Here is a 27,558-nt window from a genome sequence, read left to right on the forward strand (position 1 = left end):
ATATACTGTATAACAGCTTAAAGCAGGAATTTAACATCACAGAGGCAAGTCCATAAAAATAGGTTACAATAATTCATTTCAAACATTTATTTTTTGTTTCATTTTATTTTTATTCGGTCTTTGATGAAGCACGTTGACAGTTACGTTTACACATCACGACCTGAGAAGCACTTAAAAAAACCCCCAAAAAGTCAACATGACGTCACAGCATCGCTTTCCTCTCTTCGGGAGGAGACTGTCACGTGACACCTGACCGTCGTCCTCCTCCTCCTCCTCCTCCTCCTCGCGCGTGCACGAGCATCGACGCAGACTTGGCACCGCTGGCGGGTAAGAAAAAGAAACACGCATCATTTTTTTTGGGTTGGTTTGCGTTTCTTTTTGTCGTGCCGCGGCGACGATAATGATGACGATGCCGATGCTTCGTCGGCGTCGAACGGCGTCGTGCGCGCGCACATGATGCATCCTTCCTGTTGTTGGTGGTGCATCATCCTCATCATCCTCATTTAATGTGGCTTCCAGTTTTTGGGTCCCCGGGAAGCAAAGCCAATGTTTATAAAAAAATAAAATAAAAAAACACACCAGGGGGCGGAGCTAATACCTGGCTTAAGAACATTGATGGTAAGGTAGTATAGCTAGCATAGCCTTGTTAAACCCCCCCCCCCCCATGGTGACTCAATGGCGCCTCTAGAGGACAGGAAGTGTCAGATAACACCCCCCCCCCCTACCGCCCCTCCCTGCCCTTCCTATTTATCAGCTCACCCAGCCAGGCCGACGCCCTCCTCACTTATCACCGTGGTTACAGATGTGGTGATGTTCTTTGACCCCGCCCACCAACTGCTTTTCATATTCGACCAATCAGAAAGAAAAAGCTCCACCCAAGTCACGTGACCTGTGTGTGTGTGTGTGTGTGTGTGTGTGTGTGTGTGTGTGTGTGTGTGTGTGTGCGTGTGTGTGTGTGTGTGTTTGCAGAGAACCAACAGTTGATCTGTCATGAACAAGGTAGGAGACACGCCCACCTCGCATCGTTAGCTTTTTCCCTTTTTTAGGACATATGTTGTTACAGGCGGAGGGTCTGGCCACTCCCGTCCACTTGGCGTCCTCGCGAGGCCCGAGCACGCCGGGCTCCCCCGCCGCCAACGCCATCACGGTACCCACAGCTAGATTGTCTAGTGTGCTAATTGCTAAGATAATTTGTGCGTGTTTTTTTTAAGGCGCGTGTGGACGAGCAGGTGGTGCCGTACCGGGACCTGGCGGCGCTGCCCCGGGACAAAGCCATCCTGCAGGTGGAGCGACCCGACCTGATGACCTACCAGCCGCACCTCACCTTCTCGCCGCTCGACATGCCACGCAGAGAGGTGGGCGCGCGTTCGCCGCGCACCCGCCCACGTCGGCCCGACTGACTCTCTTGCATTTTTGTTCACTCGCAGCGATCCCTGTCGCCTCCCGCCACCTCCCCCGCCATGTCGCCTGAGGTAAGAACCAGGCAGAGGTGGGTAGAGTGTACTCAAGTAAGAGTACTGTTACTTTAGAGATTTATTACTCAAGTAAAAGTAAGGAGTAGTCACCCAAATATTTACTTGATAGAGATGCGCGGATAGGCAATTATTTCATCCGCAACCGCATCACAAAAGTCGTCAACCATCCGCCATCCACCCGATCTAACATTTAATCAAACCGCATCCGCCCGCACCCGCCCGTTGTTATATATCTAATATAGACGATGCAAGGCATTAGTGAGGTTATAAAGCTTTTTTGCCTGTTAAAGAAAGGAGACTGATCCAATGCAGCAGAGACATTCGCGTGCCACGCTGTCACGGCCCAGACGCACACCAGTTCGCAATCATCTGGGAGCCGCGCTGAGCGCACCTCCAAGCGCGTGGAGGTGCGATGTCCCTCGCACCCGCGGCGGCTGCACCCGGGCTCGCGCCCAAGGCTTCAGCGCGCACCGCGGCGGCCATTCTACTCGTCGCGGCAGGTAAGCTGTGCGGGCGGAGCGCGCGGAGTGACCCCTGTTACGAGCCCCCGGACACGGGGGTGGCGGGCAGGTAAGCTGCTTACCTGCTGCGCGTGACACCGGCCGCGGCGAAGGCGGACGAGGCGGGGTGTCGGTGCGGTGGGCGCGGTGGTGACCCTGGACGTGCGTCGGGCCCTTCTCGCGGATCACCTCAGCTACGGCTCCCGGTGGGGCCCTCTCGGGGGAAGGGGCCTCGGTCCCGGACCCCGGCGAGGCGTCCCTTCTCCGCTCCGTAAAAGTGTCCATCTCTTTTTTTTTTCTTCTTCTGTTGTGGCATATGCAGCAGGTGCCTGCTCGTTTTTCGTATGTGGGTAACAACATTTAACTATGTATATATATTTCCGAATTGGTTTAACTGCCACCCGCCTGAATCTATTTAAAATCTAATTTTTTTTAATTTCAACCGCCCGACCCGACCCGCGGATAAAATCTAATTTTTTTTTATTTCAACCGCCCGAACCGCGGATAATCCGCGGACTCCGCGGTTGTGTCTGCAAACCGCGCATCTCTATTACTTGAGTAAAAGTAAAAAGTATATTGTGAAAAAACTACTCAAGTACTGAGTAACTGATGAGTAACCTGTTCGTTTAATGATGGCGGCAACAAATAATGCACAAAAACATAAAAATAGCAATGAGCAAATTCAGAGCCAGGAATATCTCTTGAGCATCTAAAACAATAATATATATTAAATAATAATACATTAATATAAAAAAAATGAAGGCAAATTGAGCCACAATAACTTAACAGCACCATAGGCTCAGTAGGCAGAGATTACAAAGGAAAATAACAAGTTAGCCTTTACACAAACCATAAACTGACAGGTGTGGGCTGCACCTGAGAACACACTGTGCACTTCTGATTGGTGTTTCTATGCATGCGTGTGTGTTGTGTGTGTGTCTTTGTCTGTCTCTATGAGGCTGCGTTTTTGCAGTGCGTACTTTTGACAGTGATTCATAGCAGGGAAGCTAACATCAGCCTACGGTGACATCCAAAATATCTACTAACGTTACTTACCGCCACGTGCTTCCTCAAATTTGACGTTGAGTTCATGTAAGCTTAAGCTTGTTGCCGCTAAAACTTTATGTGCAGTCAATCATGTGACCGCCTGGCTCTGTTTGATTGGTGAAACAGAGTCAAACGTCACCAGTGACTGCATCTAATTTTTAAAGCACTAAACACAGTTTTGTTTGCATATTTTCAGGATGTAGATATCTATCTATATATATATATAAGTATTGTCGGAGGCAGATATTTACATATATCCGAATTTAAGTTGTACTTCTTTCATTTCTTAGTCATATTTGAAAACAGCTCGTGTTTTCCATTTATTCTCTTGATGCTCTGTCAGCAAGTATACTATGTGTGTAAACCTTGAGTTCTTTTGGAATGTGTTTAGACTGGCATTTGTTTGGTCTACAGAGATGGGAGGAGAGAGAGGGTGGTGGGATCGGGAAGACAGACCATTTTGGGAGGCGCGATAGAATGTTCTAGGGTTAGACTGGTCTCAATCAAAATGTATATTGGCAAAGCTTTGAGAATATACAACAAAATACCTATTCTGTCTCTGGTGGTTTTTCAACTCAGCTTTAAGTGTCGGAAAGAACTTGGGAGCGAATTGTGACTTGAATTCCCTGGGAGGAACAACTGGTCCAAAACGCAACAGTATATATATATATATATATATATATATATATATATATATATATATATATATATATATGATGGTGGAAACTTTACACTAGACTTCAGGCAACGTGGATCCTGTGCCTCTCCTGTCTTCCTCCAGACTCTGGGACCTCGATTTCCAAAGGAAATGCAAAATTTGCATGGTTGGGTGATGGTTTGGGGTGCCATGTCATCTGCTGGTGTCGGTCCACTCTGTTTCCTGAGATCCAGGGTCAACGTAGCCGTCTACCAGCAAGTTTTAGAGCACTTCATGCTTCCTGCTGCTGACCTGCTCTATGGAGATGGAGATTTCAAGTTCCAACAGGACTTGGCGCCTGCACACAGCGCAAAATCTACCTGTGCCTGGTTTACGGACCATGGTATTTCTGTTCTAAATTGGCCCGCCAACTCCCCTGACCTTAGCCCCATAGAAAAGCTGTGGGGTATTGTGAAAAGGAAGATGCAGAATGCCAGACCCAAAAACGCAGAAGAGTTGAAGGCCACTATCAGAGCAACCTGGGCTCTCATAACACCTGAGCAGTGCCAGAAACTCATCGACTCCATGCCACGCCGCATTAACGCAGTAATTGAGGCAAAAGGAGCTCCAACCAAGTATTGAGTATTGTACATGCTCATATTTTTCATTTTCATACTTTTCAGTTGGCCAACATTTCTAAAAATCCCTTTTTTGTATTAGCCTTAAGTAATATTCTAATTTTGTGACACACGGAATTTTGGATTTTCATTTGTTGCCACTTCAAATCATCAAAATTAAATGAAATAAACATTTGAATGCATCAGTCTGTGTGCAATGAATAAATATAATGTACAAGTTACACCTTTTGAATGCAATTACTGAAATAAATCAAGTTTTTCAAAATATTCTAATTTACTGGCTTTTACCTGTATATATGAAATACTTGACTTGGTGAATTCTAGCTGTCAATATACTCCTCCCCTCTTAACCACGCCCCCAACCACGCCCCCACGCCCCACCTCCCGAAATCGGAGGTCTCAAGGTTGGCAAGTATGAAATATACTCAAGTAAAAGTATGTTGCATTAAAACTACTCTTAGAAGTACAATTTATCCCAAAAGTTACTCAAGTAGATGTAACGGAGTAAATGTAGCGCGTTACTACCCACCTCTGGAACCAGGTGAACGCCAAGGCGGCGTGCAGTGACGCCCTCCTTACTCCCCGTCTTAGGTGAAGGGGCGGCGAGCGGAAAGCGACGGCGGCGGCTCCCCCGGAGGCTCCATGCTGCAACTGCAGCCCGGACGCAAAATCAGCGCCAGCCTGCAGCACTTCCACCGACCAGGTGCACACACACACACGTGCACACGCACACACGTGCACACACACACGCGCTAACATGAGTGACGTTGCAGATAACGGCGCAAACATCTACAGTAAACCTCCCATCTACAAACAAGGTCAGACCTTCCTCACCTGCTCAGCCACGCCTCCCGCCCTCCTCCTCCTCCCCCTCACTCTGGTTCCGCCCCCTTTCTGGCCCCCCCAGAAGCCTCCAAGCACCCCGAAGGTGGCGGCGTCATCCAGTCGGCAAAGTTCCCGGCCGCTCAGCCTCCGGACCCCAACCAACCCTCCAAGATCGAGACCGAGTTCTGGCCCTGCCCGCCGTCGCTGGCCGCCATGGGTGACGCACTCGCACGCTCGCTCGCTCGCCAAGCGGGGAGCCGGACTGACTTCCTGTCGTGTTCTCGCAGAAATAGAGCGGCGCTGGAAGAAGATGGAAGAAGAAGACGACGACGACTTTGACGACTTGACAGACGAAGCCAAGACGCTGCAAGAACAGGAACTAGAGAAGGTAAGAGTATATTTGTGTGCTATAATAATAGTACTTTTTCCACCAAGTAGCACCAGGATGACTAACATTAAAATACAGCACCGTAGTAGGCCTAAGTATCCATCAAAAACAAGGCAGAAGTTATATTTAACAAGTATATTCAACCTTTTTGTCCACTGAAACATTACACACAGTTTGAACAGTAACACTGTGTATGGCTATTTAATCAAGCGATTCTTTGGCGTACCAGTAGATGGCGCCCGCGTACCGCTCCGTCTCGTGGTACGCCAAATAATCACTTGATTAAAGTACAGTGTTTTATTTTCCTGTATTCAAACACAGTGTGACTGTTCAAACTGTGTGTAATGCTACAGTGGCCACAAATATCAAACTTGTTCAATTGAATCTCTGCCTTGTTTTTAATGAATACTTAGGCCTACTACGCTACTGTGTTTTAATGTTGGTCACCATGGTAACTAAGTGTTTTCTGAGGTGGTACTTTTACAACCATAGGTATATTGTATTACTGCTATAATATGATATTGGTATACAATACATATTGTGTATTATTGTTAGACTAAATATATCATAGTTATATATTGGTATACTATTGTATAATAGTAATATACTTTAGTTTAGTTTATTATGGCATTTGTACACTCTAGGTATACTATGATATAGCATAGTATTGGTGTACCATGGTATGGTATTGGTGTACTATGTATTAGTATAGGTATGCTATGGTATAGTATTGGTGTACTATGGTATATCATTATTGTACTGTGGAGTTATATAAGTATACTATTTTTGTATAGTATAGTATTGGTGAACAATGATATAATATAATTTAAGTATACTCTGGTATAATACAGTATTGTTGTGCAACGGTTAAAATATTGGTATACAATGGTATATATATATATACGTTTGTATATGTATATTATGGTTTAGTACAGTGTTGGTGTGCTATTCTAAAGAATTAGTTTACAACGGTGAACTATAGGTATGCTATGGTGTAGTATAATATTGGTGTACCATGGTGTAGTATAGTATGTTAAGAGTAATACAAGAGGCAGTAAGTGGAGTGAGAGAAGAAGACAATAGAATAGAATTGGATAGAAAGTACTTTATTGATCCCTGAGGGAAATTCAGCATTATTCACATGTGAATAATATAAATACAGTCTATTATACAGCATTATTCACGTATGAATAATATAAATACAGTCAATTATACAGCATTATTCACATGTGAATAATATAAATACAGTCTATTATTATATGGAATTATTCACATGTGAATAACATAGATACAGTCTATTATACAGCATTATTCACATATGAATAATATAAATACAGTCAATTATACAGCATTATTCACATGTGAATAATATAAATACAGTCTATTATACAGCATTATTCACATGTGAATAACATAAATACAGTCTATTATACAGCATTATTCACATGTGAATAATATAAATACAGTCTATTATACAGCATTATTCACATGTGAATAACTTAAACACAGTCTATTATACAGCATTATTCACATGTGAATAATATAAATACAGTCTATTACACAGCATAATTCACATGTGAATAACATAAATACGGTCTATTATACAGCATTATTCACATGTGAATAACATAAATACAGTCTATTATTATACGGCATTATTCACATGTGAATAACATAAATACAGTCTATTATTATACGGCATTATTCACATGTGAATAACATAAATACAGTCTATTATACAGCATTATTCACATGTGAATAATATAAATCCAGTCTATACGGCATTATTCACATGTGAATAACATAAACACAGTCTATTATACAGCATTATTCACATGTGAATAACATAAACACAGTCTAGTATACAGCATTATTCACATGTGAATAACATAAATACAGTCTAGTATACAGCATTATTCACATGTGAATAATATAAATACAGTCAATTATACAGCATTATTCACATGTGAATAATATAAATACAGTCAATTATACAGCATTATTCACATGTGAATGAAATAAATACTGTCTATTATACAGCATTATTCACATGTGAATAACATAAATACAGTCTATTATACAGAATTATTCACATGTGAATAATATAAATACAGTCTATTATACAGCATTATTCACATGTGAATAACATAAATACAGTCTATTATACAGCATTATTCACATGTGAATAACATAAATACAGTCTATTATACAACATTATTCACATGTGAATAATATAAATACAGTCAATTATACAGCATTATTCACATGTGAATAACATAAATACAGTCTATTATACAGCATTATTCACATGTGAATAACATAAATACAGTCTATTATTATATGGCATTATTCACATGTGAATAACATAAACACATTCTATTATATGGCATTATTCACATGTGAATAACATAAACACAGTCTATTATACAGCATTATTCACATGTGAATAACATAAACACAGTCTATTATACAGCATTATTCACATGTGAATAACATAAATACAGTCTATTATACGGCATTATTCACATGTGAATAACAAACACAGTCTATTATACAGCATTATTCACATGCGAATAACATAAACACAGTCTAGTATACAGCATTATTCACATGTGAATAACATAAATGCAGTCTATTATACTGCATTATTCACATGTGAATAACATAAACACAGTCTATTATACAGCATTATTCACATGTGAATAACATAAATACAGTCTATTATACAGCATTATTCACATGTGAATAATATAAATACAGTCTATTATACAGCATTATTCACATGTGAATATAAATACAGCCTATTATACAGCATTATTCACATGTGAATAACATAAATACAGTCTATTATAAAGCATTTTTCACATGTGAATAATATAAATACAGTCTATTATTATACGGCATTATTCACATGTGAATAACATAAATACAGTCTATTATACAGCATTATTCACATGTGAATAACATAAATACAGTCTATTATACGGCATTATTCACATGTGAATAACATAAATACAGTCTATTATACGGCATTATTCACATGGGAATAACATAAACACAGTCTATTATACAGCATTATTCACATGTGAATAACATAAATACAGTCTATTATACAGCATTATTCACATGTGAATAACATAAATACAGTCTATTATAAAGCATTATTCACTTGTGAATAATATAAATACGGTCTATTATACGGCATTATTCACATGTGAATAACATAAATACAGTCTATTATACGGCATTATTCACATGTGAATAATATAAATACAGTCTATTATACAGCATTATTCACATGTGAATAACATAAATACAGTCTATTATAAAGCATTATTAACTTGTGAATAATATAAATACGGTCTATTATACGGCATTATTCACATGTGAATAACATAAATACAGTCTATTATACGGCATTATTCACATGTGAATAACATAAATACAGTCTATTATTATACGGCATTATTCACATGTGAATAATATAAATACAGTCTATTATACGGCATTATTCACATGTGAATAACATAAATACAGTCTATTATAAAGCATTATTCACATGTGAATAATATAAATACGGTCTATTATACAGCATTATTCACATGTGAATAACATAAATACAGTCTATTATACAGCATTATTCACATGTGAATAACATAAATACTGTCTATTATTATACGGCATTATTCACATGTGAATAACATAAATACAGTCTATTATACAGCATTATTCACATGTGAATAACATAAATACAGTCTATTATACAGCATTATTCACATGTGAATAATATAAATACAGTCTATTATAAAGCATTATTCACATGTGAATAACATAAATACAGTCTATTATTATACGGCATTATTCACATGTGAATAACATAAATACAGTCTATTATACGGCATTATTCACATGTGAATAACATAAATACAGTCTATTATACAGCATTATTCACATGTGAATAACATAAACACAGTCTATTATACAGCATTATTCACATGTGAATAACATAACTACATTATACATTTACAGTACATGTACAGTCAAAAGGAACATACAGTATGCGTTATACAGTCTGATGGCTGTCGGTATGAACAAGTAGTACTTGAGGAAGTATTCGTAGGAGTTGACATTACTTCAATGTTTGTGTTGTCCAGATCAAGTCCAACCTGGGACGTCTGATCCTGAAGGAAGAGAAGGAGAAAGCGTCTTCTTTCCGCAGGAAGACCCAGTCCCTCCCTGACAGAGGTCACATGCACACCAGTGAGCCTCGCCAACGCCCTCAAGTGCACCCACCGGCACTCTCGTGGAGCCCGATTCACGCCGCGTCTGTTTCCTGTCCGCAGGTCTGGCGGCGAGCGCTTCTCAGTCACCGTCCCGTTCGGGCTCGGGGCTGACCAGAGTGAGTACTTCCTGTTTCTTGTCGACCACTTCCTGTCCGTTCAGGACGACGTGGTGACGAGCGCGTTGTTCCTTCAGATGCAGTCGGCCGACTTCCCCGCGGACGCCGCCGCGCGTACAGGTGGGAGGGCTCTTAGGCGACTTCCTGTCCGACGGCGCCCGTCAACTTGACTTGACGCTTGTCTTCTTTGTGTCTCCACAGCGGCTCAGGTGAGCGCGGCAACGGGAGGCGGAGCCTGCATTCGAGAGGCGCGGTTTACTTCGGGATAAACGTGACGGCCGACGCAAAGAACACGTTGTGCACAAATTTAATGTTCTTGTATTTCTACCCTTCTTGAGACATGAAGAAGGAAAAGTATCTTCCATATGAGGAGGTGTGAACAAGTGATGACATAAATCATGGTCCCAATAACATTGCATCTAATAGACAATGTCTCAATGGCACCCCTGCTGGTGACATCTATCAACATGAGGGTGGTCCCAAAAAGGAGGGATTTTTCTAATTGACTGTGTGTCGCTTTTAAAAGTGCTCCCCCTCTGGTCAACATATGAAATAACAAGTGTATGGAAGAAATTGAAATGCACCCCCTTTGGCCAAAATTAATATAAAAAATAAAATATGTATGTAGAGACATACTGTAATAACTTGAAGTAAATAATCCAGCCATCCATTTTTCTACCGCTTATCCCTTTTGGGGTTGCGGGGGGGCGCTGGAGCCTATCTCAGCTACAATGAAGATTAAAAAACAACTAGATGAGGCGATTCCTGAAGGAATTGCGTGTGAATGCTCCAATGCTGAAGTTGAACTGAAATCCTGGAATTTTTTTTAGAATTGTTGAAGTTTAGCACATCATTCGCCAAAACGGCTGAATATTTTGAAGTGGGAACAGTTTGAATCAGATGAAAAATGTGGAAGTTGTGGAACTTTGAAGAATGTCCCATTGATTTCAATGGGATTTTCCAAAAAATTTGGGGATTTCAGGAAAAGCGGATTTTTTTTTTAAATGGTAAAAAACTTGAATGGTCTTAATAGGTTGAAATGGTTGGTGTTGGAATTTTTAAAATCGGTCGAGAAATGTTGAAGTAGTAACATATTGACTTGAGAAATGGTATTTCCTGGAATTTTGTGAAAACCGTGGAATTTTTCCATTTAAAAAAATAACTTAGTTTTTTGTCCTGATTAAGAGGAATGTTTTGATGATGGAACGGTTGAAGTGGGTTGAAAGATGTGGAAGGAGTAGTCGCCAGAAAAAAGGGTGGAAATAGGGCTTTAGAAAAACAGCAATTTGGGAAATCCTGGAATTTCTTTTTGAATTTTTGAAGTAGAGCACATAATTCGACAAAAAGGCTGAATATTTTGAAGTGGGAACAGTTTGAATCAGATGAAAAATGTGGAAGTTGTGGAACTTTGAAGAATGTCCCATTGATTTCAATGGGAATTTCAAAAAAATTGGGGAATTTCAGGAAAAGCGGATTTTTTTTTTAAATGGTAAAAAACTTGAATGGTCTGAATAGGTTGAAATGGTTGGTGTTGGAATTTTTAAAATCGGTCGAGAAATGTTGAAGTAGTAACATGTTGACTTGAGAAATGGTATTTCCTGGAATTTTGTGAAAACCGTGGAATTTTTCCATTTAAAAAAATAACTTAGTTTTTTGTCCTGATTAAGAGGGTGGAAATAGGGTTTTAGAAAAACAGCAATTCTGGGAAATCCTGGAATTTTTATTTTTTATTTTTGAATTAGAGCACATAATTCGCCAAAAAGGCTGAATATTTTGAAGTGGGAACAGTTTGAATCAGATAAAAAAATGTGGAAGTTGTAGAACTTTGAAAAATGTCCCATTGATTTCAGTGGGAATTTCCAAAAAAATTGGGAATTTCAGCAAAAGTAGATTTTTTTTAGGAAAATGGTAAAAAACTGGAATGTTCTGAATGAGTTCAAATGGTTGGTGTTGGAATTTCTAAAATCAGTCGAGAAATGTTGAAGTAGTAAAATGTTGACTTGAGAAATGGTATTTCCTGGAATATCGGGGAAACCGGGAATTTTTCCTGTTCAAAAAATAACTTAGTTTTTTGTCCTGATTAAGAGGACTGTTTTGATGATAGAATGGTTGAAGTGGGTTGAAAGATGTAGAAGGAGTAGTCGCCAGAAAAAAGGGTGGAAATAGGGCTTTAGAAAAACAGCAATTCTGGGAAATCCTGGAATTTTTTTTTTGAATTTTTGAAGTAGAGCACATAATTCGCCAAAAAGGCTGAATATTTTGTAGTGGGAACAGTTTGAATCAGACGAAAAATGTGGAAGTTGTGTAACTTTGAAGAATGTCCCATTGATTTCAATGGGATTTTCCCCAAAATTTGTGAATTTCAGGAAAAGCGGATTTTTTTTTTTAAATGGTAAAAAACTTGAATGGTCTTAATAGGTTGAAATGGTTGGTGTTGGAATTTTTAAAATTGGTCGAGAAATGTTGAAGTAGTAACATGTTGACTTGAGAAATAGTATTTCCTGGAATTTTGTGAAAACCGTGGAATTTTTCCATTTAAAAAAAATAACTTCGTTTTTTGTCCTGATTAAGAGGAATGTTTTGATGATGGAACGGTTGAAGTGGGTTGAAAGATGTGGAAGGAGTAGTCGCCAGAAAAAGGGTGGAAATAGGGTTTTAGAAAAACAGCAATTCTGGGAAATCCTGGAATTTTTTTTTTTTAATTTTTGAAGTAGAGCACATAATTTGCCAAAAAGGCTGAATATTTTGAAGTGGGAACAGTTTGAATCAGATAAAAAAAATGTGGAAGTTGTGGAACTTTGAAAAATGTCCCATTGATTTCAGTGGGAATTTCCAAAAAAATTGGGAATTTCAGCAAAAGTAGATTTTTTTAATGAAAATGGTAAAACACTGGAATGTTCTGAATGAGTTGAAATGGTTGGTGTTGGAATTTTTAAAATCGGTCGAGAAATGTTGAAGTAGTAGCATATTGACTTGAGAAATGGTATTTCCTGGAATTTTGTGAAAACCGTGGAATTTTTCCATTTAAAAAAATAACTTAGTTTTTTGTCCTGATTAAGAGGAATGTTTTGATGATGGAACGGTTGAAGTGGGTTGAAAGATGTGGAAGGAGTAGTCGCCAGAAAAAAGGGTGGAAATAGGGCTTTAGAAAAACAGCAATTCTGGGAAATCCTGGAATTTTCTTTTTGAATTTTTGAAGTAAAGGACATAATTCACCAAAAAGGCTGAATATTTTGAAGTGGGAAAAGTTTGAATCGGATAAAAAATGTGGAAGTTGTGGAACTTTGAAGAATGTCCCATTGATTTTAATTGGAATTTCCAAAAATTTTGGGAATTTCAGCAAAAGCAGATTTTTTTGTGAAAATGGTAAAAAACTTGAATGTTTTGATGATGGAACGGTTGAAGTGGGTTGAAAAATGTGGAAGGAGTCGTTGCCAGAAAAAAGGGTGGAAATAGGGCTTTAGAAAACCAGGAATTCTGGGAAATCACGGAATTTTTTTTTAGAATTGTTGAAGTAGAGCACATAATTTGCCAAAAAGGCTGAATATTTTGAAATGGGAACAGTTTTAATCAGATAAAAAAAATTGGAAGTTGTGGAACTTTGAAAAATATCCCATTGATTTCAATTGGACATTTCCCAAAAACTTTGGGAATTTCAGGAAAAGTGGATTTGTTTTAAATGGTAAAAAACTTGAATGGTCTGAATAGGTTGAAATGGTTGGTGTTGGAATTTTTAAAATCGGTCGAGAAATGTTGAAGTAGTAACATATTGACTTGAGAAATGGTAATTCCTGGAATTTTGTGAAAACCGTGGAATTTTTCCATTTAAAAAAATAACTTAGTTTTTTGTCCTGATTAAGAGGAATGTTTTGATGATGGAACGGTTGAAGTGGGTTGAAAGATGTGGAAGGAGTAGTCGCCAGAAAAAGGGTGGAAATAGGGTTTTAGAAAATCAGCAATTCAGGAAAATCCTGGAATTTTTTTTTAGTATTGTTAAAGTAGAGCACATAATTTGCCAAAAAGGCTGAATATTTTGAAGTGGGAACAGTTTGAATCGGATAAAAAAATGTGGAAGTTGTGGAACTTTGAAAAATGTCCCATTGATTTCAATGGGAATTTCCAAAAAAATTAGGAATTTCAGCAAAAGCAGATTTTTTTTATGAAAATGGTAAAAAACTGGAATGTTCTGAATGAGTTGAAATGGTTGGTGTTGGAATTTTTAAAATCAGTCGAGAAATGTTGAAGTAGTAACATGTTGACTTGAGAAATTGTATTTCCTGGAATTTCGGGAAAACCGGGAATTTTTCCAGTTCAAAAAATAACTTAGTTTTTTTTCCTGATTAAGAGGAATGTTTTGATGACGGAACGGTTGAAGTGGGTTGAAAGATGTGGAAGGAGTCGTCGTTAGAAAAAAGGGTGGAAATAGGGCTTTAGAAAACCAGGAATTCTGGGAAATCCTGGGATTTTTTTTTTAGAATTGTTGAAGTAGAGCACATAATTCACCAAAAAGGCTGAATATTTTGAAGTGGGAACAGTTTTAATCAGATAAAAAATTTGGAAGTTGTGGAACTTTGAAAAATGTCCCATTGATTTCAATGGGACATTTCCCCAAAAATGTGGGAATTTCAGGAAAAGCGGATTTTTAAAAAAAAAAGGTAAACAACTTGAATGGTCTGAATGAGTTGAAATGTTTGGTGTTGGAATTTTTTAAATCAGTCGAGAAATGTTGAAGTAGAAACATATTGACTTGAGAAATGGTATTTCCTGGAATTTTGTGAAAACCTTGGAATTTTTCCATTTCAAAAAATAACTTAGTTTTTTGTCCTGATTAAGAGGAATGTTTTGATGATGGAACGGTTGAAGTGGGTTGAAAGATGTGGAAGGAGTCGTCGCCAGAAAAAAGGGTGGAAATAGGGTTTTAGAAAAACAGCAATTGTGGGAAATCCTGGAATTTTTTTTTGAATTTTTGAAGTAGAGCACATAATTCACCAAAAAGGCTGAATATTTTGAAGTGGGAACAGTTTTAATCAGATAAAGCATTTAGAAGTTGTGGAACTTTGAAAAATGTCCCATTGATTTCAATGGGACATTTCCCAAAAAATTTGGGAATTTTTTTAAATGGTAAAAAACTTGAATGGTCTGAATGAGTTGAAAAGTTTGGTGTTGGAATTTTTTTAAATCAGTCGAGAAATGTTGAAGTAGAAACATATTGACTTGAGAAATGGTATTTCCTGGAATTTTGTGAAAACCTTGGAATTTTTCCATTTAAAAAAATAACTTAGTTTTTTGTCCTGATTAAGAGGAATGTTTTGATGATGGAACGGTTGAAGTGGGTTGAAAGATGTGGAAGGAATCGTCACCAGAAAAAAGGGTGGAAGTAGGGCTTTCGAAAACCAGGAATTCTGGGAAATCCTGGAATTTTTTTTTAGAATTGTTGAAGTAGAGCACATAATTCACCAAAAAGGCTGAATATTTTGAAGTGGGAACAGTTTTAATCAGATAAAAAATTTGGAAGTTGTGGAACTTTGAAAAATGTCCCATTGATTTCAATGGGAATTTCCCCAAAAATTGGGAATTTCAGCAAAAGCAGATTTTTTTTATGAAAATGGTAAAAAACTGGAATGTTCTGAATGAGTTGAAATGGTTGGTGTTGGAATTTTTTAAAATTAGTCGAGAAATGTTGAAGTAGTAACATGTTGACTTGAGAAATGGTATTTCCTGGAATATCGGGAAAACCGGGAATTTTTCCTGTTCAAAAAATAACTTAGTTTTTTGTCCTGATTAAGAGGAATGTTTTGATGATGGAACGGTTGAAGTGGGTTGAAAGATGTGGAAGGAGTAGTCGCCAGAAAAAGGGTGGAAATAGGGTTTTAGAAAAACAGCAATTCTGGGAAATCCTGGAATTTTTTTTTAGAATTGTTGAAGTAGAGCATATAATTCACCAAAAAGGCTGAATATTTTGAAGTGGGAACAGTTTTATTCAGATAAAAAATTTGGAAGTTGTGGAACTTTGAAAAATGTCACTTTGATTTCAATGGGACATTTCCCAAAAAATTTGGGAATTTCAGGAAAAGCGAAAAAAAAAATTTTTAAATGGTAAAAAACTTGAATGGTCTGAATAAGTTGAAATGGTTGGTGTTGGAATTTTTTAAAATCAGTCGAGAAATGTTGAGGTAGTAAAATGTTGACTTGAGGAATGGTATTTCCTGGAATATCAGGAAAACCGGGAATTTTTCCTGTTCAAAAAATAACTTAGTTTTTTTGTCCTGATTAAGAGGAATGTTTTGATTATGGAACGGTTGAAGTGGGTTGAAAGATGTGGAAGGAATCATCGCCAGAAAAAAGGGTGGAAATAGGGCTTTAAAAAATCAGGAATTCTGGGAAATCCTGGAATGTTTTTTTAGAATTGTTGAAGTAGATCACATAATTTGCCAAAAAGGCTGAATATTTTGAAATGGGAACAGTTTTAATCAGATAAAACATTTGGAAGTTGTGAAACTTTGAAAAATGTCCCATTGATTTCAATGGGACATTTCCCAAAAAGTTTGGGAATTTCAGGAAAAGCGGAATTTTTTTTTTTTAAATGGTAAAAAACTTGAATGGTCTGAATGAGTTGAAATGTTTGGTGTTGGAATTTAAAAAAATCAGTCGAGAAATGTTGAAGTAGAAACATATTGACTTGAGAATTGGTATTTCCTGGAATTTTGTGAAAACCTTGGAATTTTTTCATTCAAAAAAATAACTTAGTTTTTTGTCCTGATTAAGAGGAATGTTTTGATTATGCAACGGTTGAAGTGGGTTGAAAGATGTGGAAGGAGTCATCGCCAGAAAAAAGGGTGGAAATAGGGCTTTGGAAAAACAGCAATTCTGGGAAATCCTGGAATTTTTTTTTAGTATTGTTGAAGTAGAGCACATAATTTGCCAAAAAGGCTGAATATTTTGAAGTGGGAACAGTTTGAATCGGATAAAAAAATGTGGAAGTTGTGGAACTTTGAAAAATGTCCCATTGATTTCAATGGGAATTTCCAAAAAAATTTGGAATTTCAGCAAAAGCAGATTTTTTTTTAATGAAAATGGTAAAAAAAACTGGAATGTTCTGAGTGAGTTGAAATGGTTGGTGTTGGAATTTTTTTTAAATCAGTCGAGAAATGTTGAAGTAGTAACATATTGACTTGAGAAATGGTATTTCCTGGAATATCGGGAAAACCGGGAATTTTTCCAGTTCAAAAAATAACTTAGTTTTTTGTCCTGATTAAGAGGAATGTTTTGATGATGGAACGGTTGAAGTGGGTTGAAAGATGTGGAAGGAGTAGTCGCCAGAAAAAGGGTGGAAATAGGGCTTTAGAAAAACAGCAATTCTGGGAAATCCTGGAATTTTTTTTAGTATTGTTGAAGTAGAGCACATAATTTGCCAAAAAGGCTGAATATTTTGAAGTGGGAACAGTTTGAATCAGATAAAAAAAATTTGGAAGTTGTGGAACTTTGAAAAATGTCCCATTGATTTCAATTGGAATTTCCAAAAAAATTGGGAATTTCAGCAAAAGCAGATTTTTTTTATGAAAATGGTAAAAAACTGGAATGTTCTGAATGAGTTGAAATGGTTGGTGTTGGAATTTTTTAAAATCAGTCGAGAAATGTTGAAGTAGTAACATATTGACTTGAGGAATGGTATTTCCTGGAATTTTGTGAAAACCGTGGAATTTTTCCATTTAAAAAAATAACTTAGTTTTTTGTCCTGATTAAGAGGAATGTTTTGATGATGGAACGGTTGAAGTGGGTTGAAAGATGTGGAAGGAGTAGTCGCCAGAAAAAAGGGTGGAAATAGGGCTTTAGAAAAACAGCAATTCTGGGAAATCCTGGAATTTTCTTTTTGAATTTTTGAAGTAAAGGACATAATTCACCAAAAAGGCTGAATATTTTGAAGTGGGAAAAGTTTGAATCGGATAAAAAATGTGGAAGTTGTGGAACTTTGAAGAATGTCCTATTGATTTTAATTGGAATTTCCAAAAATTTTGGGAATTTCAGCAAAAGCAGATTTTTTTGTGAAAATGGTAAAAAACTTGAATGTTCTGAATGAGTTGAAATGGTTGGTGTTGGAATTTTTAAAATCAGTCGAGAAATGTTGAAGTAGTAACATGTTGACTTGAGAAATTATATTTCCTGGAATTTCGGGAAAACCGGGAATTTTTCCAGTTAAAAAAATAACTTTGTTTTTTGTCCTGATTAAGAGGAATGTTTTGATGATGGAACGGTTGAAGTGGGTTGAAAAATGTGGAAGGAGTCGTTGCCAGAAAAAAGGGTGGAAATAGTGCTTTAGAAAACCAGGAATTCTGGGAAATCACGGAATTTTTTTTTAGAATTGTTGAAGTAGAGCACATAATTTGCCAAAAAGGCTGAATATTTTGAAATGGGAACAGTTTTAATCAGATAAAAAAAATTGGAAGTTGTGGAACTTTGAAAAATATCCCATTGATTTCAATTGGACATTTCCCAAAAACTTTGGGAATTTCAGGAAAAGTGGATTTGTTTTAAATGGTAAAAAACTTGAATGGTCTGAATAGGTTGAAATGGTTGGTGTTGGAATTTTTAAAATCGGTCGAGAAATGTTGAAGTAGTAACATATTGACTTGAGAAATGGTAATTCCTGGAATTTTGTGAAAACCGTGGAATTTTTCCATTTAAAAAAATAACTTAGTTTTTTGTCCTGATTAAGAGGAATGTTTTGATGATGGAACGGTTGAAGTGGGTTGAAAGATGTGGAAGGAGTAGTCGCCAGAAAAAGGGTGGAAATAGGGTTTTAGAAAATCAGCAATTCAGGAAAATCCTGGAATTTTTTTTTAGTATTGTTAAAGTAGAGCACATAATTTGCCAAAAAGGCTGAATATTTTGAAGTGGGAACAGTTTGAATCGGATAAAAAAATGTGGAAGTTGTGGAACTTTGAAAAATGTCCCATTGATTTCAATGGGAATTTCCAAAAAAATTAGGAATTTCAGCAAAAGCAGATTTTTTTTATGAAAATGGTAAAAAACTGGAATGTTCTGAATGAGTTGAAATGGTTGGTGTTGGAATTTTTAAAATCAGTCGAGAAATGTTGAAGTAGTAACATGTTGACTTGAGAAATTGTATTTCCTGGAATTTTGGGAAAACCGGGAATTTTTCCAATTCAAAAAATAACTTAGTTTTTTTTCCTGATTAAGAGGAATGTTTTGATGACGGAACGGTTGAAGTGGGTTGAAAGATGTGGAAGGAGTCGTCGTTAGAAAAAAGGGTGGAAATAGGGCTTTAGAAAACCAGGAATTCTGGGAAATCCTGGGATTTTTTTTTTTTAGAATTGTTGAAGTAGAGCACATAATTCACCAAAAAGGCTGAATATTTTGAAGTGGGAACAGTTTTAATCAGATAAAAAATTTGGAAGTTGTGGAACTTTGAAAAATGTCCCATTGATTTCAATGGGACATTTCCCCAAAAATGTGGGAATTTCAGGAAAAGCGGATTTAAAAAAAAAAAAAGGTAAACAACTTGAATGGTCTGAATGAGTTGAAATGTTTGGTGTTGGAATTTTTTAAATCAGTCGAGAAATGTTGAAGTAGAAACATATTGACTTGAGAAATGGTATTTCCTGGAATTTTGTGAAAACCTTGGAATTTTTCCATTTCAAAAAATAACTTAGTTTTTTGTCCTGATTAAGAGGAATGTTTTGATGATGGAACGGTTGAAGTGGGTTGAAAGATGTGGAAGGAGTCGTCGCCAGAAAAAAGGGTGGAAATAGGGCTTTAGAAAAACAGCAATTGTGGGAAATCCTGGAATTTTTTTTTAAATTTTTGAAGTAGAGCACATAATTCACCAAAAAGGCTGAATATTTTGAAGTGGGAACAGTTTTAATCAGATAAAGCATTTAGAAGTTGTGGAACTTTGAAAAATGTCCCATTGATTTCAATGGGACATTTCCCAAAAAATTTGGGAATTTTTTTAAATGGTAAAAAACTTGAATGGTCTGAATGAGTTGAAATGGTTGGTGTTGGAATTTTTTAAAATCAGTCGAGAAATGTTGAAGTAGTACCATATTGACTTGAGAAATGGTATTTCCTGGAATTTTGGGAAAACCTTGGAATTTTTCCTGTTCAAAAAATAACTTAGTTTTTTGTCCTGATTAAGAGGAATGTTTTGATGATGGAACAGTTGAAGTGGGTTGCAAGATGTGGAAGGAGTAGTCGCCAGAAAAAAGGGTGGAAATAGGGTTTTAGAAAAACAGCAATTCTGGGAAATCCTGGAATTTTTTTTTAGAATTGTTGAAGTACAGCACAGAATTTCCCAAAAAGGCTGAATATTTTGAAGTGGGAACAGTTTTAATCAGATACAAATTTGGAAGTTGTGGAACTTTGAAAAATGTCCCTTTGATTTCAATGGGACATTTCCAAAAAAATTTGGGAATTTCAGGAAAAGCGAAAAAAAAAATTTTAAATGGTAAAAAACTGGAATGGTCTGAATGAGTTGAAATGTTTGGTGTTGGAATTTTTTAAAATCAGCCGAGAAATGTTGAAGTAGTAACATATTGACTTGAGAAATGGTATTTCCTGGAATTTTGTGAAAACCGTGGAATTTTTCCATTTCAAAAAAATAACTTAGTTTTTTGTCCTGATTAAGAGGAATGTTTTGATGATGGAACGGTTGAAGTGGGTTGAAAGATGTGGAAGGAGTAGTCGCCAGAAAAAAGGGTGGAAATAGGGTTTTAGAAAAACAGCAATTCTGGGAAATCCTGGAATTTTTTTTTAGAATTGTTGAAGTACAGCACAGAATTTCCCAAAAAGGCTGAATATTTTGAAGTGGGAACAGTTTTAATCAAATACAAAAATTTGGAAGTTGTAGAACTTTGAAAAATGTCACTTTGATTTCAATGGGACATTTCCCAAAAAATTTGGGAATTTCAGGAAAAGCGAAAAAAAAAATTTTAAATGGTAAAAAACTGGAATGGTCTGAATGAGTTGAAATGTTTGGTGTAGGAATTTTTTAAAATCAGTCGAGAAATGTTGAAGTAGTAACATATTGACTTGAGAAATGGTATTTCCTGGAATTTTGTGAAAACCATGGAATTTTTCCATTTAAAAAAAAGAACTTAGTTTTTTGTCCTGATTAAGTGGAATGTTTTGATGATGGAACGGTTGAAGTGGGTTGAAAGATGTGGAAGGAGTAGTCGCCAGAAAAAAGGGTGGAAATAGGGCTTTGGAAAAACAGCAATTCTGGGAAATCCTGGAATTTTTTTTAGAATTGTTGAAGTAGAGCACAGAATTTCCCAAAAAGGCTGAATATTTTGAAGTGGGAACAGTTTTAATCAGATAAAAAATTTGGACGTTGTGGAACTTTGAAAAATGTCCCTTTGATTTCAATGGGACATTTCCAAAAAAATGTGGGAATTTTTTTAAATGGTAAAAAACTTGAATGGTCTGAATGAGTTGAAAAGTTTCGTGTTGGAATTTTTTAAAATCAGTCGAGAAATGTTGAAGTAGTAACATATTGACTTGAGAAATGGTATTTCCTGGAATATCGGGAAAACCAGGAATTTTTCCTGTTCAAAAAATAACTTAGTTTTTTGTCCTGATTAAGAGGAATGTTTTGATGATGGAACGGTTGAAGTGGGTTGAAAGATGTGGAAGGAGTAGTCACCAGAAAAAAGGGTAGAAATAGGGTTTTAGAAAAACAGCAATTCTGGGAAATCCTGGAATTTTTTTTTTTTAATTTTTGAAGTAGAGCACATAATTCGCCAAAAAGGCTGAATATTTTGAAATGGGAACAGTTTTAATCAGATAAAACATTTGGAAGTTGTGGAACTTTGAAAAATGTCCCATTGATTTCAATGGGAATTTCCAAAAAATTTGGGAATTTCAGGAAAATCTGAATTTTTTTTTAAATAGTAAAAAACTTGAATGGTCTGAATGAGTTGAAATGTTTGGTGTTGGAATTTTAAAAAATCAGTCGAGAAATGTTGAAGTAGTAACATATTGACTTGAGAAATGGTATTTCCTGGAATTTTGTGAAAACCTTGGAATTTTTCCATTTAAAAAAATAACTTAGTTTTTTTGTCCTGATTAAGAGGAATGTTTTGATGATGGAACGGTTGAAGTGGGTTGAAAGATGTGGAAGGAGTCGTCGCCAGAAAAAAGGGTGGAAATAGGGTTTTAGAAAAACAGCAATTCTGGGAAATCCTGGAATTTTTTTTTAGAATTGTTGAAGTACAGCACAGAATTTCCCAAAAAGGCTGAATATTTTGAAGTGGGAACAGTTTTAATCAAATACAAAAATTTGGAAGTTGTAGAACTTTGAAAAATGTCACTTTGATTTCAATGGGACATTTCCCAAAAAATTTGGGAATTTCAGGAAAAGCGAAAAAAAATTTTTTTAAATGGTAAAAAACTGGAATGGTCTGAATGAGTTGAAATGTTTGGTGTAGGAATTTTTTAAAATCAGTCGAGAAATGTTGAAGTAGTAACATATTGACTTGAGAAATGGTATTTCCTGGAATTTTGTGAAAACCGTGGAATTTTTCCATTTAAAAAAAAGAACTTAGTTTTTTGTCCTGATTAAGAGGAATGTTTTGATAATGGAACGGTTGAAGTGGGTTGAAAGATGTGGAAGGAGTAGTCGCCAGAAAAAAGGGTGGAAATAGGGTTTTAGAAAAACAGCAATTCTGGGAAATCCTGGAATTTTTTTTTTAGAATTGTTGAAGTAGAGCACAGAATTTCCCAAAAAGGCTGAATATTTTGAAGTGGGAACAGTTTTAATCAGATAAAAATTTGGAAGTTGTGGAACTTTGAAAAATGTCCCTTTGATTTCAATGGGACATTTCCAAAAAAATTTGGGAATTTCAGGAAAAGCGAAAAAAATTTTTTTTAAATAGTAAAAAACTTGAATGGTCTGAATAGGTTGAAAAGTTTGGTGTTGGAATTTTTTAAAATCAGTCGAGAAATGTTGAAGTAGTAACATATTGACTTGAGAAATGGTATTTCCTGGAATTTTGTGAAAACCTTGGAATTTTTCCATTTAAAAAAATAACTTAGTTTTTTTGTCCTGATTAAGAGGAATGTTTTGATGATGGAACAGTTGAAGTGGGTTGAAAGATGTTGAAGTTTGAAAAATGGCCAATTCATTTTGAATGGGAGAAATGTCCCGGAAAACCTGGAATTCTGGGAAATCTGGGAATTTTTGGAATTTTTCAAGGGAAAGCCTGCGATTCCCGAATAGCCTGAACAGTTTGAAGTTGGAATGGTTTGAATCCGGTGAAAAATGTGGAATCAAAAAACGTATGTGTGAATGTTTTGGAGCATTCACACAATTACAAACAAACTAAACAAAACAAAAATGAACTAAAAGCTTACCTTTTTTATATGTGCATAGTATGTATATATTATTAATGTTGTAAATACTAATCTTGATATATCTAGAAAGGCTGCTCTTAAAGCGGTAGGCAGTTTTCGGAGGTCTCAAGAAGGTCAGAAATACAAGAATGTGTGTGTGTTTGTGTACAGAATGGCGAGGCCCAAAGGGAGCGCATGGATCGAGGGAACTCGTTGCCGAGCATCTTGGAGCAGAAGGTGAGACGCGCCGTGCCGCCATGTCGCGTCCACTTTCACCTGTGCGCCTTTCCCTGCAGGTGTATCCCTACGAGGCGCTGATAGTCACCCACAGGGGGCGATGCAAACTTCCTCCCGGAGTGGACCGCACTCGTCTAGAGGTGAGGCGGGACAACAATGACGTGTGTGTGTGTGTGTTGTATTTCTACCCTTCTTGAGACATGAAGAAGGAAAAGTATCTTCCATATGAGGAGGTGTGAACAAGTGATGACATAAATCATGGTCCCAATAACATTGCATCTAATAGACAATGTCTCAATGGCACCCCTGCTGGTGACATCTATCAACATGAGGGTGTAAAAGTGCTCCCCCTCTGGTCAACATATGTAATAACAAGTGTGTGTAAGAAATTGAAATGCGCCCCCTTTGGCCAAAATTAATACAAAAAATAAAATAAATGTGTACATAGAGACATACTGTAATAACTTGAAGTAAGTAATGAAGATTAAAAACCAATTGCAAAGAAAAAATTCCCCCCAAAAATAAATGAACTAAAAGCAGCCTTTTTCTCACAATGTGTTGACTTTTTTCTTATAAAAGTGGGAACAATTTCTCATATTCTTTCTGTTTCTGTAATATTGCAATATTTTCTCCTAAAATTATTACTTTTTAATGTAAAATTATTACTTTTTTAATATAAAATTATTACTTTTTTAATATAAAATGATTACTTTTTAATGCAAAATGGTGACGTTTGTCACATAAAATTCTGACTGTTATCACAATATTGCCAATTTTTTTTCTTCTTGTAAAATAGTGACATTTTTGGAGTAAAATTATGACTTTTGTCATCATTTTGTCAAGTAAAATTCCGATTATTATTATAATGTCAAAATGTTTAAGTTTTCTTATAAAATTGTGACTTTTGTCGAGTAAAATTTTGACACTTTTCATAAAATTGCCAAAAATCTGTCATTGAGTAACAATTGAAATGTGCCCCCTTTGTCCAAAATTAATACAAAAAATAAAATAAATGTGTACATAGAGACATACTGTAATAACTTGAATAATGAAGATTAAAAAACAATTACAAACAGAAAATTCCCTCAAAAATAAATGAACTAAAAGCAGTCTTTTTCTCACAATGTGTTGACTTTTTTCTTATAAAAGTGGGAACAATTTCTCATATTCTTTCTGTTTCTGTAATATTGCAATATTTTCTCCTAAAATTATTGCTTTTTTATGTAAAATTATTACTTTTTTAATATAAAATTATTACTTTTTTAATATAAAATTATTAATTTTTAATGCAAAATGGTGACGTTTGTCACATAAAATTCTGACTGTTATCACAATATTGCCAATTTTTTTTTGTTCTTGTAAAATAGTGAAATTTTTTGAGTAAAATGATGACTTTTGTCATTATTTTGCCAAGTAAAATTCCGATTATTATTATAATATTGTCAAAATGTTTAAGTTTTCTTATAAAATTGTGACTTTTGTCGAGTAAAATTTTGACACTTTTCATAAAATTGCCAAAGGTCTGTCATTGAGTAAAAATTGAAATGTGCCCCCTTTGGCCAAAATTAATACAAAAAATAAAATAAATGTGTACATAGAGACATACTGTAATAACTTGAATAATGAAGATTAAAAAACAATTACAAACAAAAAATTCCCTCAAAAATAAATGAACTAAAAGCAGTCTTTTTCTCACAATGTGTTGACTTTTTTCTTATAAAAGTGGGAACAATTTCTCATATTCTTTCTGTTTCTGTAATATTGCAATATTTTCTCCTAAAATTATTACTTTTTAATGTAAAATTATTACTTTTTTAATATAAAATTATTACTTTTTTAATACAAAATTATTAATTTTTAATGCAAAATGGTGACGTTTGTCACATAAAATTCTGACTGTTATCACAATATTGCCAATTTTTTTTCTTCTTGTAAAATAGTGAAATTTTTTGAGTAAAATTATGACTTTTGTCATCATTTTGCCAAGTAAAATTCCGATTATTATTATAATATTGTCAAAATGTTTAAGTTTTCTTATAAAATTGTGACTTTTGTCGAGTAAAATTTTGACACTTTTCATAAAATTGCCAAAGGTCTGTCATTGAGTAAAAATTGAAATGTGCCCCCTTTGGCCAAAATTAATACAAAAAATAAAATAAATGTGTACATAGAGACATACTGTAATAACTTGAATAATGAAGATTAAAAAACAATTACAAACAAAAAATTCCCCCAAAAATGTATGAACTAAAAGCAGTCTTTTTCTCACAATGTGTTGACTTTTTTCTTATAAAAGTGGGACCAATTTGTCATATTCTTTCTGTTTCTGTAATATTGCAATATTTTCTCCTAAAATTATTACTTTTTAATGTAAAATTATTACTTTTTTTAATATAAAATTATTACTTTTTTAATATAAAATTATTAATTTTTAATGCAAAGTGGTGACGTTTGTCACATAAAATTCTGACTGTTATCACAATATAGCCAATTTTTTTGTTCTTGTAAAATAGTGACATTTTTTGAGTAAAATGATGACTTTTGTCATTATTTTGCCAAGTAAAATTCCAATTATTATTATATTGTCAAAATGTTTAAGTTTTGTTATAAAATTGTGACTTTTGTCGAGTAAAATTTTGACACTTTTCATAAAATTGCCAAAGGTCTGTCATTGAGTAACAATTGAAATGTGCCCCCTTTGGCCAAAATTAATACAAAAAATAAAATAAATGTGTACATAGGGACATACTGTAATAACTTGAATAATGAAGATTAAAAAACAATTACAAACAAAAAATTCCCTCAAAAATAAATGAACTAAAAGCACTCTTTTTCTCACAATGTGTCGACTTTTTTCTTATAAAATTGGGAACAATTTCTCATATTTTTTCTGTTTCTGTAATATTGCAATATTTTCTCCTAAAATTATTACTTTTTTAATGTAAAATTATTACTTTTTTAATGTAAAATTATTTTTTTTAATGTAAAATTATTACTTTTTAATGCAAAACGGTGACGTTACAATATTGCCAATTTTTGTTTTTTGTTTTTGTAAAATAGTGACATTTTTTGAGTAAAATTATGACTTTTACCAAGTGAAATTATTACTTTTTTAATATAAAATTATACATTTTTAATGCAAAATGGTGACGTTTGTCACATAAAATTCTGACTGTTATCACAATATTGCCAATTTTTTTTGTTCTTGTAAAATAGTGAAATTTTTTGAGTAAAATGACTTTTGTCATCATTTTGCCAAGTAAAATTCCGAATATTATTATAATATTGCCAAAATGTTTAAGTTTTCTTATAAAATTGTGGCTTTTGTCGAGTAAAATTCTGACACTTTTCATAAAATTGCCAAATGTTTAAGCTTTTCTTGTAAAATTGCGACTGTCATTGAGTAAAATTCCAACTTTTATCATAATGTTGCACAAATGTTCAGTTTTTCTTGTAAATTTTGGACTTGCGTTGAGTAAAATTACGACTTTTATTATAATACTGCCAAAATTCTAAGTTTTTCTTGTGAAATTCCAACTCATTTTTCTCTCAAGAAGGTAACAAATACAAAAGTGTGTGTGTGTGTCGCACATGTTAAGCGTGCTTGTGGTGCGTGCCCTCAGAGACATCTGGCGCCGCACGAGTTCCAGCAAATTTTCGGGATGAGCGCTGGCGAATTCGACCGCCTATCTCTATGGAGACGAAATGACCTGAAGAAGAAGGCCTTGCTCTTCTAACAGGAAGTGACATCACGGCCAAGCAAGTGTTTGGCTACACCACAGCACGCTAACAAACGCTACTTAGAAAGCAGCTTGTGTTGTCATGGTTACCAGCGCCACCGCGATGTGGCGGCGCTCTCCAGTCGACTCCCCGGCCTCCCATGAGGAATTATCCGATCACAGCTTTGGACTTTTCACGTGTTGCTCGCCGCCATGTTTCAGGTTCTGATGTTTCACTGCTGCCAATAAACCGCCCACAAACACTTGACTGATGTCATTTTCCAACCACGCGCTGGGAGCATTTCAAAATAAAAGCCTGAGAGTGCAATAATAACAACTCGAT

At 35.5% G+C, this 27,558-nt stretch overlaps 1 protein-coding gene across 2 annotated transcripts; it reads left to right on the forward strand.

Annotated features, from left to right (window-relative positions):
- Positions 1-192: 192 nt before the first annotated feature.
- Positions 193-27,478, forward strand: dmtn (dematin actin binding protein). 2 transcript variants are annotated; one of them, XM_072912088.1, is made up of 15 exons: positions 194-327; positions 970-999; positions 1,064-1,147; positions 1,212-1,355; positions 1,428-1,472; positions 4,889-5,000; positions 5,071-5,115; positions 5,205-5,339; positions 5,410-5,510; positions 9,665-9,770; positions 9,854-9,909; positions 9,987-10,037; positions 23,431-23,496; positions 23,556-23,636; positions 27,120-27,478. In XM_072912088.1, the coding sequence occupies exons 2-15, from the start codon at positions 991-993 to the stop codon at positions 27,231-27,233; spliced, it is 1,149 nt and encodes a 382-aa protein (XP_072768189.1). In that variant the 5' UTR covers positions 194-327; positions 970-990; the 3' UTR covers positions 27,234-27,478. The 2 variants fall into 2 exon arrangements, with proteins under 2 accessions (XP_061783318.1, XP_072768189.1); XM_061927334.1 differs by lacking the exons at positions 23,431-23,496; positions 23,556-23,636; positions 27,120-27,478 and adding an exon at positions 10,111-10,579 and having other exon boundaries at positions 193-327; positions 9,987-10,029.
- Positions 27,479-27,558: the final 80 nt, after the last annotated feature.

The sequence above is a fragment of the Nerophis lumbriciformis genome, linkage group LG32 (assembly GCF_033978685.3).
Source record: "Nerophis lumbriciformis linkage group LG32, RoL_Nlum_v2.1, whole genome shotgun sequence".
NCBI classification, from domain to species: Eukaryota; Metazoa; Chordata; class Actinopteri; order Syngnathiformes; family Syngnathidae; genus Nerophis; species Nerophis lumbriciformis.